We start from the raw sequence: 20,918 nt of genomic DNA, 5'->3' as shown, positions 1-20,918 counted from the left end.
CTGAGGAAAAGAGATGCAAGGCAGCTATGCGGGGTCCTATTTATACCTTCATGGTATGCTAGAATAAACAAAAGGGCATTTGCTGATGTATCACTCGTTAAATGAGTTCTCAAGCTGCTATGAACCACATGCTGTGTATGTGCATCCCACAAGTCATGATTACTATAATACAATACAATTTTTCTTACTTTCAGTTCCTACTCTATCAACTCCTACAGCAGTTGGTCTGTGTGGTATATTGACTAACATATGGCACTAAAGAAAACACTATTGAGATCATTAATTACTGGAAATGTGCTCAGTCTGGGCAAGAAGGACTATTATAGGAGGAAGAGGCCGCAGGACAGTGAGTGCAATGGCACAATTTGCAGTTTAAAATTGCTGGCTTTAATTACATTCCGCAGGCAGTAATGCATACATGCCCTCATTGTTGTCATAGACAACAGAATAGGAATTGATGGTAAAGAAAAGTTCCTGTTTCCTGCAGTTCAGTCCTCCAGACATTCTTTTTAATGTGAGGTATCATGGTCTATATAAAACACAAAAAAAATAAGTAAATAATTACATGAAAAGGAATTTCGATAAATTGACCTATGACTGGTTTGGTTGGCAGGCTATGCTGGGGGATTTAGAATCAAACTAGCAGCTGGGTCTGTCTGGGAGGTAGCAAGAACAGTAGTAACTAGAGGTTCTGGTACAGGTGTAGGTATTCACATAGCTAGGTCTGTCTGGCAAGCTATGCAGGGGACCTAGGAGGCTGGATTTTCAGGCAGCAACTTTGTGGTTTGACATGGGAAGGGAGAGATACTGAGTGTGAACTAAATACATAGGGGATCATGTATGATCATCTACCCAAGGTGATGTAATGCTAAGGAAGAAAACTAAATGTACTGAATGGGTTCTATTGAGGGAGTTACACAAGAATCATACATAAGATGCTCTTCTCCTCTTATAGAGCATTAAGAGCTGTTTCGAAAGACTCCCTATGCTGTCTTAAATTTCAAGGAAGCAATGCAGTGATGCACTGACTATGGGATTGTGGGATCATTTATAAGTTTTTGGAAAATATTTGGATCACCATTGATAGGATCATCTCAGTCCATGTTACTGTGTTCCCACCGCTCTGTGTCCTGGGTATTCCCCAGGTGGTGGTGCAGGACCTTGGAAAGGGTGAGTACACTTTGGTGTTAAAATTCTGCCTGGTAGCTAAACGATGTCTTTTTTCCTAAATGGTTAGATGCAGTGCCACCTGATATTAACTATTGGAAAGCAGAGATGCTAGAATTAATTCATATGGAATTTAAATCATATTGTAATAAGCCACCAGTGTCACATAGGGAAGTTCACGCAGATCTGGGGTACCTATATTCTTGAGCTTTCGAAAGATGTGGATATTAGATTTAAGTTCTCTAAAATTAGTCTTTCTGTGTTTAAGTGAAGTTTGTACCCTATAAGTTGGGGGGAAGATAAAAATGGGCAGAAATGTATTAACTTCATACGTGTTCATGTTGTATGCTATTAAAAAGAAAACTGCCCTGAGTAGAGAGGGATGTCTTATAAGTAGTCATACACCATGACTGGCAGCTGAGATAAATCTTCCTTATTATTTATACATGTGATTTACCGGTATATTCCGTATTTCAGATGCTTCAAAAAAGATTATGTTCAGGTGCTGTAAGTATGTCCCTATCCCCAGAGTGTTTACAATTCAAGGGGGTTATTCACTAAAAGGTGTATTTTAAAAGACTAACGTGTGCCAAAACCGGGAGTTACGCATATATGTTAGGCAGGCATGCGCTGAGTGAATTTTAAAAGCTGCCTGAGTACACACGTATCTCCTGCTATGTGCACAAATGAAAAGTTCCAAAAGTGACATGGGCGTGGTCTGGGCGGGGCATGGGTGTACCTGGATTTCACCTTGAAATTTGTGCGTAAATACGCGCACAGGAATGTGCCGGGGTCTCCTGCCACATAACTTTACTTCTGCTATGGATGGTGTCTAAGAAGTAAAACAAGGATAAGGGCTAACAGAGGAGAAAGGAGGCTATTTAGGAGTTTGGAGATCCTACCTCTTACCTGGGCAAACTGGGAGCGAACTGGAAAACTGGTAATAGCATTGGTGCATGTGTCTATTAAAATCCCCCCCCACTTAAGTGGTAGAAGTGGTATTTGCACACATAGGCGCATGTCCATTTAAAATTGTGCGCACATGGGCATGCATTCAGGCTGTTTTATAACATGCGTGCATATAGGCACGTATGATATAAAAATGGCCGCATCCCTGGGCAAGGGTCAATGAACGCGTGCACATGTGCCCTCATGTGCCTATTTAAAAGTTTGTACCAGAGGCCATAAAAGGTGAAGTGACTTGCCCAAGGTCACAAGGAGTGGCAGCAGGATTTGACATGATCTCCCTGGTTTGCAACACTGCTCTATCTAGTGTGAACCAAGATAACAAGGCAGGCTGAATGAGCTGTTGATTTTATTCTGCTATTGTTTACTATTCTACTATATCATCCTGTGGTGAATATTTGGAAGTTTTGATTGATCAGTGCTGCAAATTTCTAATAAATACAGAGGTTCATATTCAGATACAGTCCAGGCAAGAAAGTTAGCTAGATAAACTTATCTAGCTAACTTTGGAGGTATATTCAATAATGCAGCTACACTGTTGAATATAGCCGGCTATCTTAAACTTAGCCAACTAACTATAGGTGGCTAATTTTAGGACAGGTCTTTGGCCTGACCAGACTTAGTCAGCTGAGTTTTAAACAAACTCAACTCCTCCCAGCTACACCCCTATTTAACCTGCTAAATTCTAGCTGGTTATCTTTTTAATTGGCTAGAATTTTCTGTATAAATACTCAATTTTTCATTTAGCTGGTTTTACTTATGAGTTAGCCAGCTAAATACTTTTGAATATGGAACTCACAATATTTATTCATGCTAGCTTGCATGTTTTATTGGTTTCCTGGTAAAAGAAACCCATATTTTCATGGGGGTAATTTTGTAACATCTCGTGAAAAAAACCCAACATTTTTTTTCAAAGCAGACTTATACACACAAATCCACTTTGAAAATTATCCTACCAAATCTACCCTGCACCTTTTAAAAGGGCTGCACCAAATAACTGGTGTAACTTGTACAGAATACATTTGATGGAATAATTTACAAAATGGTTCTGGTGTAATTTGTGTGTGTATACGTGGCATGTTTGAAAATAACTTTCTAAAGCACACTCCTCTTTGAATAATTCCTTTGTCCACTTTTTTCCCTATGTTTTCATACAAATTTTACAAATAGCCTGTGAAAAAGGTGAAGGAAAGACAGAATTATTACTTTTTACTTATCTGTTATCTTATAGCATTTTGACTTGTTCTTTGTGCTATTATGCCCTGAGATGATTTACTTAAGAAATTTAGATCAGTTCATAACTAATATTATTTCTTTCATCTAGGACACAAAAATAGCTTCACTTGAGCGCAATATACGGGACTTAGAGGATGAAATACAGATGATAAAGACGAATGGCGTTCTAAGTACAGAAGATCGTGAAGAAGAGATCAAACAAATGGAGGTTTACAAAAGTCACTCAAAATTCATGAAAAACAAGGTATAGTTTAAAAAGCTATACAAATGTTTTTGAGACGGTATGAAAAATGTGGTCGTTAGAAGTTCTGTATGTTATTCGCTGCTTGCTTTTCATGCCTTGCCTGTACTAGGGAGGTTTGAATCAGGCCCATAGGATGGGGTGGCCAACTTCGATTCTCAAGAGCCATAAACAGGTCTGGCTTTCAGGAGATCTGCAAATATACATGAGATACATTTGTATGCCATATCTTCATTGTATGCAAATTGTATGCATATTCATTATGGATATCCTGAAAAGCTGGTTTATTTGTGGCTCTTGAGGACTGGAGTTGGTCACCCCTACCCTAGGACTTTTCATGGTTGCTGCAGCATCGACTTGTTTTGACTAGTAGGTCTACATTAGAGAAAAAAACAATTAACTGACATAATTGCATGCTTTTGTATTTAGAGCTTTTAAACATGGGATACAAAAGCACTATAGTTGTGATTCAGTCTGTTTGTCTGTCCATTTGTGCAGGGGCATGATAATTTCCACTAAATTGCACCAATCATCTGAAAATATTTGGAGGAAAAGTCCACCATGTTCATAGAAGTTATGCCATTGCCAATGACTAGAACCTGATCAGGTTCAGGTTGTTTTCAGTAGGGTAACTTTTTTTTTTGCCCAGTTGTTCCTCCTTTCAGTTCCTCCTTCCAGTTCACTCAGCACCAGGGCTGGGATCCTACCAGCTACCAGGAGATTTTAATGGGCTCCCTTTCTCCCGCTATTCCTAGTCTGGTCTTTGCAACAATGACCCTGAGGCCAGGATCCAAGCTCCAGGGCTCTGTATGGTAGGCTCGAAATCTGACCACTAAGCCCTTGTTGATAAGCTTAATCCCATCCTCCTCCTGGGACTTTGAATGCTGCCAGTATGCCTAGGCCTAGCAAATCTGGGGTGGAAAACCTGGTTCAGAAATTGAACTAAAAAGTCTAAACAATTCTGAGGCTTTGCGTAATCTCTTACCTGATATACCATTTTTTGCATACACTGAGGAGACATGATTGTCAATTGTGTAAGGGCAGTGTGAGTTTGTATTTTGTGATTTTTGAACATTTATATTTTTTATGTATATTGCTTAGGGCTTAGGCATAAGTGATTCATACATTTTAATAAAGATATTCCACATGGAAGCATGCAGTGCTGCCAATGAGCCACCAAGCCTGTGCCAACAGGGTAACATTGAAAAGTGCTTTAAAAAAAAAAAAATCCATGCAAATACATGGTTTTCGCTTCTTTCCTTGTTTTGTAATGCAGTAGTTCCTAAATGTTTTCAAGTTGTTGTGGTATACCTGGCACTGGGTTCACTTCATCGTGTCAAACCATTGCCTCCTCATCCCCCCCACAGGTATAATCACCTCCTCCTTTCCCCATGACCCCCTGTCATAATTGCCTCCTTTCTTTCTCTCCCCTGCCCCCTAAGGCATTCATCCTTTCTCCTTTCCTCCTCCTTGGGGGAAATCATCTGTCCCTCTCCCCATCTATTCTGGCATAATCTCCTCCCCTCTTCTGCTGGCAAAATTATTTTCCCCTTCCTTGGGGTAATCATCTGTCCCTTCTTTCCTCCTCTCTCCTCCGTTTCATCCTTCACCCATATGTGAGGACTACCATCCTTCTTGTCCTGTTAGAAAGAGAGAAAGTTTGTGAATAAAAACTCTCTGCCTCTCCTCCTGCTAATTCATGACAATCTCAGGATACCAGAAAATAAAAAGTTCTCAAATATTATTTATTTATTTATTTATTTACATCTTTTTACTATACCGACGTTCAAGACGAATATTCTTATCACACTGGTTTACATCAAACCAAATCTTGGAAAAGTTACAGATATCATGTATCATCAAACCAAATCTGGGAAAAATTACATATTAAATTATAAATAAAATGTATAACATAAGGTTTAACAAGGGGTAATCAAGATAAATACAGTGAAACCTCGTAAGAGGATATAGATATGGCAAGCAAAGGATATTTGTTTATCCTTATTAGTTTTAATTATCGGGTATTTGTGTCTGCTGTTTTTAAACCGTTACTTCCTTCATCGGGAGTCCTACCGAAGCCTCAGCCATTGATGTCACCGATAGCATCTTTGCTACCATCGATGCTGCCGATCCGCCAATCGATGACTTCGATGCCTCAACCAGGACCTTCAGGAATACCATCATTCCGTCCCTCTAAGGATCCTAGGGGTGTTGGTGATGAACCCTATGACACATAGACCGATGATTCGTCCCAGGATACTGATGACTTACCATCACCACCCTCTCCTACTGACAGCAGGAAGCGTTCTCCTCCAGAGGACTTGCCCTTCATTAATTTTGTGAAGGAAATGTCTGAATTGGTTCCATTTCAACTTCAGACAGAACAAGATGATAGACACCAGATGATGGAACTTCTGCAATTTCTGGATGTTCCTAAAGAAATCACCTCTATCCCTATCCATGATGTCCTCTAGGATCTTCTGAAGAGGAATTGGGAGCAATCTGGTTCGGTGGCAGCAGTTAACCGAAAAGCGGACACCACATACCTAGTCCAGTCAACTCCAGGTTTCCAAAAAAACCAATTGGATCACCATTCAGTGGTTGTTGAGTCAGCCCAAAAGAAAGCCTGCCGCTCCAAGCCTCACTCTTCTTTCCCTCCAGGGAAGGAGCAAAAGTTCCTGGATGCCATAGGTCGGCGTGTCTTTCCAGGGTCAATGCTTATATCCCGCATTGCCTCTTACCAACTCTTTATGACCCAGTACAACAGTTTCCTCTTTAAACAAATACAGGACTTTGCTGAGTCCCTGCCTCAGCAGTCTCAAGAGCAATTACATGCCCTGACTCAAAAAGGATTAGAAGCGGGCAAACATGAAATAAGATCAGCATATGATATTTTTGACACCGCTTTCAGGGTATCAGCAACAGCTATTTCTGCGAGGAGGTAGGCCTGGCTAAAGTCTTTGGACCTACAACCTGAGGACCAGGACAGACTATCTGACTTGCCTTGCACTGGTGACAATCTTTTTGGTGAACAGATACAACAAGCAGTGGCACAGCTCAAGGATCACCATGAGACTCTTCGCCAACTCGCCTTGTTACCTTCTGAATATCCTGCTAAGCAAACATTCAGAAAGGATCCCAAAAAGTCTTTCTACCGCCAAAGGACATCTTATCCTCCTCTGTCCAAATGTCTCTCTACTAAGCCTTACCAGAAAGGCCAGTCCAGGCAACCTTGCAGACAAAAACCACAGACAACCCCTCAGCCAGGCCCAGCATCTGGTTTTTGACTCTTTCTTAAAGAGCAGCATTCAGCCTCCACTACTGCATATACCAGTGGGAGGTCGATTGTGCCACTTCAGCAACATCTGGCACACAATCACCTCAGACCAGTGGGTTCTTGCCATAATCACTCAAGGCTATCATCTCAACTTTCTCGCCATTCCGCCGGACTCCACACATCGGCTGACTTGGGGAACATCCGATCACTCACCACTCCTGGATCAGGAGGTCTCCCTTCTCCTTCGATCCAGAGCAATCGAACCAGTGCCCTACTCTCAACAGGGCCTCGGCTTCTATTACTGGTACTTTCTAATCCCAAAAAAGTTAGGTGGCGTTCGCCCAATACTAGACCTTCGTGCCTTAAACAAGTACCTACAAAGAGAAAAGTTCAAATTGGTAACCTTGGATTCCCCCTTCTGCAAAGGGAAGACTGGCTCTGCTCTCTGGACCTCCAGGACGCTTACACACACATCGCAATAACTCTGTCTCGTGGCAAATTTCTGTGATTCCTGGTAGGCCCAAAGCACTATCAATATTGAGTGCTACCATTCGGCCTGGCATTTGCACCACGAGTCTTTACCAAATGCCTCGTAGTAGTAGCAGCATTCCTCAGAACTCAAGGTGTCCATGTCTACCCCTACCTCAACGATTGGCTGATCAGGGCTCCCACACAGCAAGCTGCTCTGCCGTCCCTACGTCTCACCTTGCATACCCTGATCTCTCTAGGGTTTCTCATCAATTACCCAAAGTCCAACTTAGTCCCATCACAAACCCTGTCGTTCATAGGAGCAGACTTGGACACCTTCAAAGCAAAAGCATTTCTTCCTCGAGAACGAGCTCTCACTCTCATGTCTCTCGCCCATCAACTGCAGTCTCAAACGCTCAACTGCATGTCACTTCCTAGTGTTACTAGGACACATGGGATCCTTGGTACATGTCACTCCAATGGCTCGTCTCACCATGAGAATGATGCAGTGGACTCTAAGGTCCCAGTGAATACAATCATCTCAACCACTGTCAGCCATTGTCCACATCACCAACCCACTTCACTTATCTCTGGCTTGGTGGAAGAATCAATCCAGTCTCCTCCAAGGCCTTCCCTTCCAGGCTCCAGATCCTCAAATAACCCTTACAATCGATGCCTCCAACCTCAGCTGGGGAGCACATGTTGCCAATTTGCAGACTCAAGGCATCTGGTCTCCAGAGGATGCCAAACACCAAATAAATTTCCTGGAGCTACGAGCAATCAGATATGCTCTCAGGGTGTTTCAGGATCGCCTTTCCAACCAGGTCATCCTGATTCAGACAGACAACCAGGTGGCCATGTGGTACATCAACAAAGAAGGAGGAATGGGCTCCTACCTCCTGTGTCAGGAAGCTGCACAGATATGGACGGAGGCCCTTTCCCCACTCAGTGTATCTCAAGGCCACTTACTTGCCGGGAGTGGACAATGTGTTGGCAGACAAGCTGAGTCGCACTTTTCAGCCGCACAAGTGGTCCCTCAATCCCTCAGTAGCGGACTCAATATTCCAACGTTGGGGTTACCCTCACATAGACCTCTTTGCGTCACCTCAAAACCGCAAAGTAGAGAACTTTTGCTCTCTCACACGCAGCCAACACTCACTACCAAGAGATGCGTTCTCCCTCTCATGGGCAACCGGTCTACTATATGCATTCCCTCTACTTCCACTTCTCTCAAAGACTCTCGTGAAGTTACGTCAGGACAAGGGAAGCATGATCCTGATAGTCCCTCACTGGCCACGCCAAGTGTGGTTTCCGATTCTTCAGGACCTCTCCATTCGCAGGCACATTCCACTGGGGAAGGACCCGCTTCTGATTACTCAAAACAACGGGTTCCTACGCCACCCCAATCTTCAGGCCTTGTCCCTGACTGCCTGGATGTTGAAAGGTTAATTCTTCAGCCTCTCAACCTTTCGGAACTAGTTTCCCAGTTTCCCGTGTCCTGATTGCTTCACGAAAGCCTTCCATGAGAAAATCTTATTATTACAAATGGAACAGGTTTAAGTCATGGTGTTCCTCACTGACCCTTGATCCTTTCACTTGTTCTACCGCGAAGTTTTTAGACTATCAGAACAGACTTGTCAGAAACAGGTCTAAAAACCTCTTCCATCAGGATGCATGTCAGTGCGGTAGCTGCTTTCCATAAAGGTGTTGGGGATGTTCCCATTTCAGTACAACCCCTTGTAACACGTTTTCTGAAGGGCTTGCTCCCACCTTAAACCTCCACTGCGCCCTCCGGCCCCTTCTTGGGACCTCAACCTGATTTTGGGTCAGCTCATGAAACCACCGTTCGAGCCTCTCCAATCCTGTGATCTCCGATATCTCACTTGGAAAGTGATTTTTCTTTTGGCGATCACATCCGCTCGCAGAGTTAGTGAGTTACAGGCCTTAGCCACTTACCCGCCTTACACTAAACTTCTGCATGATAGGGTAGTACTCCGCACTCACCCTAAATTTTTGCCTAAGGTAGTATCGGAGTTTCATATCAATCAGTCCATCATACTACCCACCTTCTTTCCCAGGCCCCATTCAAATCCAGGAGAACGGGCTCTGCATACCCTTGACTGTAAACGTGCTCTAGCATTCTATCTAGACCGTAGAGCTGGCCACAGGAAATCCACTCAATTGTTTGTTTCCTTCGATTCCATCAAATTGGGTAAACCTGTGGGTAAGCAGACTCTCTCCTCCTGGTTAGTGGACTGCATATCCTTTTGCTATCAGCAAGCAAGCATTCCACTTCAAGACCGTGTTAAAGCACACTCAGGGCCATGGCAACTTCAGTAGCGCACCTACGCTTGGTGACGCTTTCTGACATTTGTAGGGCTGCTACCTGGAGTTCTCTCCATACCTTTGCAGCCCATTATTGTTTAGACCAGGCTGGAAGACAAGATTCCATCTTTGGCCAGTCTGTCTTGCGCAACCTATTTGCAACTTGATGTACCAACACCCTTCCGCTTGCCGGTTAGGGTTCAGGATGCCCTCTACCAAATTCCACCCCAGTCCTTGTGCCTATTGCACATCTTGGGTACATTTGGTGCATTTCTCGGACATCCTCAGCTCGGTACTCACCCATATATGAGGACTACCATCCTGCTTGTCCGGTGAGAAAGCAGAAGTTGCTTACCTGTAACAGGTGTTTTCACAGGACAGCAGGATATTAGTCCTCATGAAACCCGCCCGCCACCCCGTGGTGTTGGGTTCGTTTCGTTTTCTTATTTTATTTTTTGGCACTTACTATAGCTTTTAAATAAGACTGAAGGTGGACCCCTGCTAGTTGCAGGGTTAGTGCCATCCTGGGCATGCCCAGTAGGTGCCAGTCAAAGTTCTAGAAACTTTGACAAAAGTGTTCCGTGATTGAGCTCCATTCTGTGATGTCACCCATATGTGAGGACTAACATCCAGCTGTCCTGTGAGAACATCTGTTACAGGTAAGCAACTTCTGCTTTCTCTCACTTACAGACACCCTAATCTCTCTCTCTCTCTCTCTCACACACCCATACACACACACTCACACACACATATACATAATGCTTTCTCTCACTTACACAGATGCTCTCAATCATGCACATGCTCTTTCTTACTTATTTATTTATTAATAAAATTTATAGCCCACTGATCCACAGAGCTCAGTGGATTACAGAATTACATACACAATTTTTAAAAACACACTGTGAGGAAGTATACAGAAAACTTCCTCAGACCACCTTAAGGGAGTGGGCACACTAGTCTTGCTTGGTTCTCACACGGAATCTTGAATGAAAGGGCATGGAAGGCTTAGACAGGCATGAGGAAGCAGGGAGAGACATACCATACACCAGAACCTGTTATGTCTAAAGGTGAACTGCATTAAATGTTTTGAGACTTGGGGTTAAATTGTACTGCCCTTTTGTTTCTGTGTTTATTTTCCACTGTAAATAAAGTGCACTTAAGGAACAGCCAGAGTCTGCCTCCTTTTTCCTATGGCTGTGTTACAATTCCTCCCGAAGCTGTGCCACGGGAGGCCTCTCACCTTCTCTGGAGGCCGCTCCGAAGCCGGGGCCTCGCCTGAGTAATCGTCCAGATCTTGCTCTACAACCTGGGAGGCCTTTGGTGTCAGCAGGGCCTACCCGAGGCCTACTCCACTGCAGCCTGGATGCTCTGGTGTGGGCCACACCCTTCTCCTAAGGGGTGGGCCCGCAGCTCCTCTCCACTCTTGTTAGGTCAGAGAGGTGTGGCCCATCTGGACTCCTCCCAGGCAGTTGCCTTCTCCTGCGGTATAAAAGCCCTTCTCCAGTACTCATGCATTGCCTTGCATTGGAGTTACTCGTCTCTGGAGGGCTCCTCTTCCAGCGCTCCGTCAGGCCTTCGTTCTTTGTTCCAGCTTGGTGTCCGGTGTCTTGCACATTCCTGATGTTCATTGTTGGTTCCAGAGGCATGCAGATCCGGCTGGGGGTCGGGCCGTCTCTCGCCACCCATGCTGTCACACGCTACACCTACCCTTGGCGCGGTCCTGATCCACCGGACCAGGGGCCCAAGGGCACACTTCCTCTAAGGGGGACTGCTCTCCCAGCGCTCCCCATAACACGCTGTTCCCAAGTCACTATGCTCAAGTTACCACACACATAATACAAAATTATTCTAAAAAATAAAATCATAAAACAACTTGAACCACGCATCAGTTAGTTACTGTATATTGGAAACCCGATAGGGGATTTACAAAAGGCTCATCAGGATTATCAAATAGAAATGCATAAGAATAAAGATAGGTTTTCAGTTGCTTCTTAAAACATAGTAAATTTTTCTCTACTTTAAGACAATCCGGTAACTCATTCCATAGTGTCTAAAACTGTGACACCAAAGATTTGTTCACGAGATTCTGTTAAATAAATCTGTTTGTGAGTAGTAATCGCTAATAGATCTTTTGATGCTGAACATAGTGAACATAAGAAATTGCCATACTGGGTCAGATCAAGGGTCCATCATGCCCAGCATCCTGTTTCCAACAGTGGCCAATCCAGGCTACAAGTTCCTAGCAATTACCCAATCACTAAGTAGTTCCCATGCTACTGATGCCAGTAATAGCAATGGCTATTCTCTAAGTCAACTTGAATAATAGCAGTTAATGGATTTCTCCAAGAACGTATCCAAACCTTTTCTAAACCCATCTACACTTACAGCACTCACCACATTCTCTGGCAACAAATTCCAGAGCTTAATATTGCGTAGAGTGAAAAATAATTTTCTCCGATTAGTTTTAAAAGTGCTACTTGCTAACTTTATGGCGTGCCCCCTAGTTCTATTATCTGAAAGAGTAAATAACCAATTCACATTTACCCATTCTAGATCTCTCATGATTTTAAAGACCTCTATCATATCCCCCCTCAGCCGTCTCTTCTCCAAGCTGAACAGCCCTAAACTCTTTAACCTTTCCTCATAGGGGAGCTTTATCATTTTGGTCGCCCTTCTCTGTACTTTCTTCATCGCAACTATATCTTTTTTGAGATGCAACGACCAGAATTGTACACAGAGATGGACAGTAAATATCTGGTATAAGGAAATTACTAAGAGCAAAGCCATTAATAGATTTAAAAACTAAAGTAAGTATTTAAATGTTATACACCAAACAATTGGAGCTCAGCTTCCAGAAACAAGGTGAGTAGCTGATTTCTGAACAGATTGTAATGTCTCCAAAGAAGATTGCGGTAAACCTAAATACAAATGATTCCAATAATTTACAGATGGTAGAATTAATGATTGTGTGACCAATCCGAAATATTATGAAACAGTTTGAGCGTAACAAATTCAATTTAAAAAAACATTCCCCAACCATAGAATGAATCTGTGGAAGTAAAGATAATGTAGATTCCACCAAATTGCATCTGTTTTAATTGATCTGTTACCAGATGTGTTTTTTTAACTCTTTATTTATTAAACATAGTGAGACAATAAACATTTTGTTACAGCGAATAAACTATCTTCAGACACTTATATTTGATCAGAAGACAGGTTAGCTGGAATACACAGAGGGCCGGATTTTAAATGCCCTGCACGCGTAAATCCGGCTGGATTTATGCGCGCAGGGCCCTTGCGCACCTATTTTCATAGGCCGCCGGCGTGCGCACAGCCCCGGGACACGGGTAAGTCCCGGGGCTTCGTAAAAGGGGCGGGGAGGGGGCGTGTCTGGGGGCGTATCTGGGGGGGGGTCAGGGGGCGATTTGGGGCGGGACCGGGGGCGTGGTCGAAGCCTCTGGACCAGTCCCCGGGTCGGGTGATGGCGCGCTAGCGAGATACATGATACTAAAAAGCCTCCTCGTGAACGAAATATTTAGGAATAGAATTATAGATTAGGAAATAATATACATCATTTCTTGACCTATTTTACTTTCCTAGTTGCCGGTCATTAAATCTCGAGAAGATCTTTTAAACCTTTAGGATCGGAGAATATATAGTTGTTACCATCCAATTTAATAAAACATTTACACGGATATTTTAAAGAAAAAGTTCCTCCTTTCTCAACTAATGATGTATATTATTTCCTAATCTATAATTCTATTCCTAAATATTTCGTTCATTGGAAGATTCCATTTTATTTTGCCTTGTTTGAACAAATGCCAAATAAGGGTCAAACAATATAGAAATTGATTTTTGTTTCCTGTTTTCTTATGATTGACATGTGTTCTATTTTCATTGTAATTTGTTTATTGTAATTAATTATGTAAAGCAATAAATAAAGAATTTATAAAAAGCCTCCTCGTATTGCAAGTAGATACTCTCCCCTTAACAAAATCAATTTGGTCAGTATGTAAAAGAGAGAGAACAACTTCTAATCGCCTTTGCAATATTTTAGCAAATATTTTTATATCAGTGTTCAATAATGAGATTGGACGAAAGGAGCTGCATTCCAAAATATCTTTACCAGATTTGGGTATTAATGAAATATTAGCGTCAGCCAAGTTTACCATAGAAGTCAGTGAATAACCAGCTCCATTGTAGATAGCCATTAAATAAGGGGCAAACAAAAATGGATGTTTTTTGAATACATCCACCTGATAATCATTAGGACCTGGACATTTTCCATTTGGTAAGGCCATTATGGCAGAGTATCCTTCACTTAACACAATAGGAGCTGAAAGAAATTCTTGCCTCTGCTTAGTGAGTTTAGGTAAAGACAGGGAACCTAAGTACCCTTGAATGTCCTCCAACATCACCGAATCTGTTTCCCTATATAAAATAGAAAAGTGATATAAAAACTATTCCTCAATTTGTTTGGGATCCAGAGGATTACAATCAGCATTTGAACATATTTGCAAAATATGAACCCTAGCCTTTTTCTTTTTAACAGCTCTAGCTAAAAGCACCCCTGCCTTGTTACCATGTTCCTAATACTTAAGTCTGGTATATTTTAAAGCCTTCTTAATCCCCTTCGCTTTAATAGAGGCCAATTCAGCCGTAGCAGACTCCAAACGTCTTAAAAGTCTACTAGAGCAAGTTACTTATGGGGTGCTTCCAGGGTTTTTATATCCATTAAGAGCTGTTCAGTCTTTGTTCTTTCCTGTTTCTTAAAGCTAGCATAGGAAATACATTTTCCTCTTAAATAAGCCTTAAACATTTCCCAGTGTAAAATTGGGGTATAATCTCGATCTGGATTATCCATATTAAATTCTTGAATGGTGTTTTGCAACATTTCATTAAAATTTTTGTCTCCCAAAAAAGAGGTATTAAATCTTCAGAAGCCATGTCTAGGGTAATTGATCCCAAAATCCAAATTAAGAAAAACCGGGTGATGATCTGATATTGAAGAAATCAGAATATCACAACTTTTTACAGTTGAAAACAGCCTTGGATAGCATAAAAAAATAATCTGTCCTGGTGTACATGTTATGCCTAGCTGAATAAAAGATATAGTCTGTTTCCTCAGGATGAAATAATCGCCAAACATCTGACAGGTTTAATATCTTAATCATGTCTGCCAATACAGCCTCCATCCTATGTTTGTCACTTAACACAGAGGACTTATCAGTGATAGGGTGTAAACAGACATTCCAATCTCCTCCAGTACAAAACGTTTCAGAAGGAAATTGGATCAGTAAATCAGACAACCATTTATAGTAGTGTTTTTGTTCACTAATAGGGCTGTAGATGTTGACTAGAGCAAACTGAAGGGAGTGTAAAGAACAGGTAAGCATAACATATGTGCCATTATCATCAACTAAAGTATCATGCACCACAAGAGGTAGGTTTTTATCTGTAAGGATACACACACCCTTACTTTTTGTAGTGCCAGAGGAATAATATAATTGCCCAACCCAACCTACCTTCAAATTTTCCTGTTCTAAGTCAGAGAGGTGGGTTTCCTGCAACATCAGGATCTGCACATGATGTTTATGCGCCAGGCCTTAATGACTTATCCATCTTATACTAAGTTTTATCATGAGAGGGTGGTATTGCGTATGCACCCTAAGTTCCTGCCTATGGTGATGACGGATTTCCATCTTAACCATTCAATTGACCTGCCAAAATTCTTTCCCAGGCCCCATATCCACCAAGGCGAATGAGCACTGTACAGTTTGGACTGCAAGCAAGCCTTAGCCTTCTATCTGGAGCAGAGAGAATCCCATTTATAGTCCAACCAACTTTTTATTTCTTTTGGTAGGATTAGTTTGGGTGTTGCTGTTCCCAAATAGATACTATCCAGTTGGCAGCAGATTGCATCTCCTTCTGTTAAGCCCAGGCAGGACTGCATCTTGGGGATCATGTCAAGGCTCACTCTGTCAGAGCCATGGCAGTGTCTGTGGTCCACTTGCGAGAAGTTCTCATGGAGGAGATTTTCAAGGCTGCGACGTGGAGTTCTCTTCACACATTCACATCTCATTATTGTTTGGGTAGGGATGGCCAACATGACAGTAGTTTTAGCCAGTCTATCCTTTGGAACCTGTTTGAGGTTTAGAACCCAATTCTCCTACATAGGGCCTTTGTTTTGGTTCAGGCTGTCTCCCTTTCTGTTACAAACAGCTCCGGTGATGTTGTGCCCGTTGGCACCTAGTTGGGTGTCTGTCCCCTTTTGTGATGGGGAGCAGCCTGTAGATAAGGATTCAACCAAGTGTGAGGACTACCATCCTGCTTGTTCTCAGAGAAAGCAGAATTGTTTATCTGTAACAGGTGTTCTCCGAGGACAGCAGGATGTTAGTCCTCATGAAATCCGCCTGCCACCCTGCGGAGTTGGATTTCTTCCATTTTTATTTTAAGCAAAATCCTATATTACAAGACTGGAGAGGGACCCTGCAGGGACGCATGGTATAGGGCATGCTGGGTATACTCAGGGTGTCCAGTCAAAGTGTTAGAAACTTTGACATAAGTTTTTCACATCGGGGCTCTATCAGTTGATATCACCCTTGTGTGAGGACTAACATCCTGCTGTCATTGGAGAACACCTGTTGCAGGGAAGCAACTCTGCTGTATCCAAAGACTGATCTCTGATTAATGAGTTAATATCTGGATTTTACAGCAAATGGATTGACTGTTAATCAAAAATAGTGAAAGAGTGCCAAAATTAGCTGTGAGTATTATAAACTGAGTCAGTGCTCACGTGTATTATTGTTGGGCCAGTACCTCTATGTTTTTTGTAACGGGAAACATTGTGGGAAAGAGGTCCATAGCATCCTTTACCCAAGACCACCGGAATATAATAGCTGCACTATGATGTAAAACAACTTGCAGAAGTGTATATCGGTTAATGCTTGAATAAACAAACGAAAACATGAAAATGCACACGAAAGAGCACACAAAGGAGCATGTTCCTTAGTTAATGCTCCTTCCTGTGCACCTCTGTTGCATTGTGCCTCTGGCGATGTTATAGGCTACTAGTAGGGAGTCCCTTGAAATGTCATCATGAGTTGGGCATCACACGAATGCCAAGCAGGGAGCAGGGAAGAAAGTACAGCAGTGCTGACCTGGGGAAAAAACACAATAAAGATGATCTCGGTCAAGGATTCAGCAGTGAAACTGTGCAGCATCAGGTAAGCAATACAAGCAAGTGAGGTACCAGGAACTCTCACTGGTATCGCATTGCGTTACTAGTAGGGAGTCCCTTCAGATGTCATCAGGGGGCATGACTTCACACGATCTCAATCACACATACCCACACATATTCTCTTACACAGATGCTCATTCATACACACACACACACACACACATGCTCTCACTTATAGAGATGTTTAATTTCACATGCACATTTACACACATGTTCAATCACACATACACATGCCCCTACAGATGTGTTCATTCATACACACACGCATGCTCTCATGCTGAATCACATGCTTAATCACACACACGTGCTCTCTCATACTCGCTGAGTCACATACACATACACATGTTGTCTTTCACTTACATGCCCTCAATCACACACACATATGCTGTCTTTTACTTACATGCCCTCAATCACACACATGTTTTCTCACATATGCTTAGTCACACTCGCACATGCTCTCTCACACTCAATCACACACATGCTCAGACTTGCACATGCTCTCTCTAATTTGCACATGCTCAGTCACACACATGCTCTCTCTCCCTTACACATGGGTAAATGTGCTTTAACATGCAAACACATGCTTTCTCTCACGCGCACACACACATGCTATTTAACTTTCGGGCATTCTGTCTCTCTCACACACATACACACACACACACATTCTCTCTCACTTACACAGACACTTGGGGCCTCATTTTCTAAAGTATCGCAGGCCTGCGATACTTTAGAAAATCGCGCTAATGGTGGGGCGGGGGCCGAAGTGGGGGGGTCGGTCCGGCAGCGATCGCACCTCCGCGATGCGATCGCTGCCGGCATCGCGCCCAATAAATAGCCAGCAAAAAGGGCCTTACCTTTCCGCTGTGCGCACCGTCCTCGCGGAATCGACCCCGGTGACGCCCCCGACTCCTCCTCTTCTGGGGCTGACTCCGCCCCGATTTCAGTAGCGCAGGCCTGCACTACTTTCGCTAGCTATCGCAGGCTTGCGCTAATAGCGCAAGCCTGCGATAGCTTTGGAAAATGAGGCCCTTAGTCTCACAAACACACATACTCCTCTCACTTACACAGATGCTCAATCTCACACACACAAACTCATTTACACATATGCTTTGTCTCAATCTCACATGCTCTCTTTCACTTACACACATGATCAGTCACACTCACACAGCTTTCACACATGCTCAGTCACACACACATACACTCTCTAACATACGATCACATGCGCTCACCTATTTTGACTCACACACAAGCTCAATCACACATGCTCTCTGTCACCTAGACAGGCATTCTCAATCACAGATACACACTCTCTCTCACTCACTCACTTCCCCCTCTCCCCCTCCCTCCCCAGAAGCACAAGTGACAGCAGAAGACTTCTCCTCCTCCTCCAGCCCCCACAGCCCCTGGAAAGAGGAAGAGTCCTATAGGTTGTGGGGGCTAATCCTGCTCTGTATGGTCTCCTCTTCTTTCTCCAGGCTTGTGTTGCTCTTTCTGCTATTTAATCGAGCCCAAGGACCGATGCTACTACTTCTGAAAGCGACATGGCTTTTCCTTCTTCCCATGTGTGGGCCCACTGCAGACAAAGAAGGAGGAGAAGCCATGCTACTTCTTCCGCCACTCCCAAATGCTTTCACTAACTCTGCTGCTGCATTTTGCCCTGGCTGTCAACATTTTCAAGCCTGGGCAGAGAAAGAGTTCTCTGCATCTTGCTGGGATGTAAGAGGGGGAGGGAAGAGCAGCTGGGCCAGTGGAAGACTGAGAATCACAGTATGCTGCTGGTGGATGATGGTGAACTATTGCCTGTGCTTTGCAACACACTGGTGTATCGCGACATACAGGTTGAGAACCTCTGGACTACAGAAAGTTATCTCTGTTGCACTCAAGTCATCTAATCGGTATCACTCATGAACAACAGCTAGGACTCTGTGCATGCTAAGAGCTGTGAATTCTGTCTTTATAGTGTCCCAAGGGCTTTTGTCTATTTGATAATATGTCAAGATGCATTTAACTCAGGGGTTTCTAAAAATGGTTTTAGCAGGTACTCTCCAATTTTTCCCATGAAAAGAATTCACAGAGAGCAATCTTTGTTGTGTTAAAAGTAACTGTAGAAGAGCTGAACCAATTTTCATAAGCTGGAGGCAGGATCCACAGTGACTCCAGCCTTCTTCATTCAACTTCATCTTTATTATAGTATTTAGCAACACAAACGAGTAGACTGGCTACCTATTGGCAGTGTTTTGCCACAACACTGGCTCACCAAAGAGGGTTCAAGAACTCCTTTTCCTGGAGATGCGGGGTCTCCCGTTCCTAGCTGGGCTCCGCCTCTTATCCTGCTCAGCAGGACCCCGCCCACAGAGGCTCTCTCCCTCATAGGGCTTTAAGGTAGACCAGGCATCTAGTCTGTTCCCACACAGGGTAAAGAGGGGTAGTAGAACCACTCCTTTACATACCCTCCCACTCAGCTTGAGCATGTTGGGGCAAGCGTCTTCCCTCACCCTGGGATCCCATCCAAGAAACTAGTGCCACTCCACAATACACTCTTTCTGGCCTTCTGCCAGCTAGACTCTTGGTTGGGGCTATAGGGCCATGCTCCCTCCCTCTCACTAGTGTTACCCCAAATACCACCATTACCACTACCCACTGCACCATTTGCCCAGTGTCCACCCCCAGTTCTTCAAGTGAGTCCATTTGTTGCTCCGGGTTCCACTCCTTTCCAGGCTGGACTCCCTGGATTTTACGTGGGAGTTCCTGCTGTGGCTTCCATTCCTTTCAAAAGTTAACTACAGTATCTTCTGACTCCTTTGTGCCATCTTTACCCGCAGTACCAAAGTGACACCATATGTGGGATAGCTGAGCCAGTCTTCATCGGCTGGAAGCAGAACCACACTGACTCCAGCCTTCTTCATGCAACTTCAACTTTATTATGGTATTTAGCAAAACAAACAAGAGTAGCCTGCCTACCTTTTAACAATATACTGCCATAACACTGGCTTACCAGAGAGGGTTAAGGAGCTCCTTCTCCTGGAGATGTGGGGGCCTCCTGTTCCTAGCTGGGCTTCGCCTTTTATTCTGCCCAGCAACACCTCGCCCATAGAGCTCTCTCCCTCTATGGGTTTCAAGTTGGACTAGGCATATAGCTTGGTCCCACACAGATTAAGCAGGGGGTAGTAGGGATACTCCTTGACAGTAACTCTAAAGATCATACTGGTATAAATAAAGGATTTTGCGCACCACATATGCTGGATAAGCATAGCAGAATTATAACAATTATTTGAATCAAATAACTGTTATGGCTGTTACCAGCAACCAACTTTGTGGTTTAAAATTTATTCTTAAGTAGATAATAAATGCTTTCCTAATGCTGTAGAGATTTCCTTGTTTCTTTCTACTTTCTTGGTAAGCACCACTTTCTTGAAAGCACCACTTCTCTGTGCTAACGTAATATTACTACTTTCTTGGTAGTAATATTACGTTAGCACAGAGAAGTGGTGCTTTCAGAGTTCACGTTCAGAGCAGCATTGTTAGCATTAAGCAGATGTTCATCTTGCCTCTTATCCAGTAGTTCTTGCTTTAATGGGATTTTTAAAAATAAGGAATTTGTCTTTCATAACAATCCTATAAAGCTGTGGTGTTCAAACCAGTCCTTGGTTATTCCCTCACTAGTCTGTTTTTCAGGATGCTCTCATGCGTGATAAATTTCCATGCATTGGAGACCCAGCATATGCAAATACATTTCATGTATTTTCATAAGGGGCATCTTGAAAACCAGACTGGTGGGGAAGGGGATGAGGACCAATTTGAGCACACTCTACCATAACTAAAACCAGCAGTGTAATGTCTATCCTAGGTTCCATATGAAAGCCTATTTATTTGCTTTCCAAATCCATTTGAACTTGCTCTAAAATGTATTTTTCAATTATAAAGTTAGTAGTATAAAGATTGTGATACTATCAGGCTAATTTTACAATGACCGTGTGTGCACCCATAGACACATATAT

At 43.2% G+C, this 20,918-nt stretch overlaps 1 protein-coding gene across 5 annotated transcripts in view; it reads left to right on the top strand.

The window, feature by feature from the left end:
* The window catches only part of ERC2 (ELKS/RAB6-interacting/CAST family member 2), a 1,638,183-nt gene that overhangs the window by 270,987 nt on the left and 1,346,278 nt on the right, over positions 1 to 20,918 (top strand). For all 5 annotated transcript variants that reach the window (XR_003856601.1, XR_003856602.1, XR_003856603.1 and 2 more), the window contains one exon: positions 3,458 to 3,613. Coding sequence is in view for 1 of the 5 variants with exons in the window: in XM_029600911.1 (XP_029456771.1) it covers positions 3,458 to 3,613 (156 nt within the window). In the remaining 4 variants the exon portion in view is untranslated. The remainder of the gene's footprint in view (positions 1 to 3,457; positions 3,614 to 20,918) is intronic.

Source organism: Rhinatrema bivittatum, chromosome 4 (genome assembly GCF_901001135.1).
Source record: "Rhinatrema bivittatum chromosome 4, aRhiBiv1.1, whole genome shotgun sequence".
Lineage (NCBI taxonomy): Eukaryota > Metazoa > Chordata > Amphibia > Gymnophiona > Rhinatrematidae > Rhinatrema > Rhinatrema bivittatum.
This window is presented reverse-complemented; position numbering and strand designations above follow the sequence as displayed.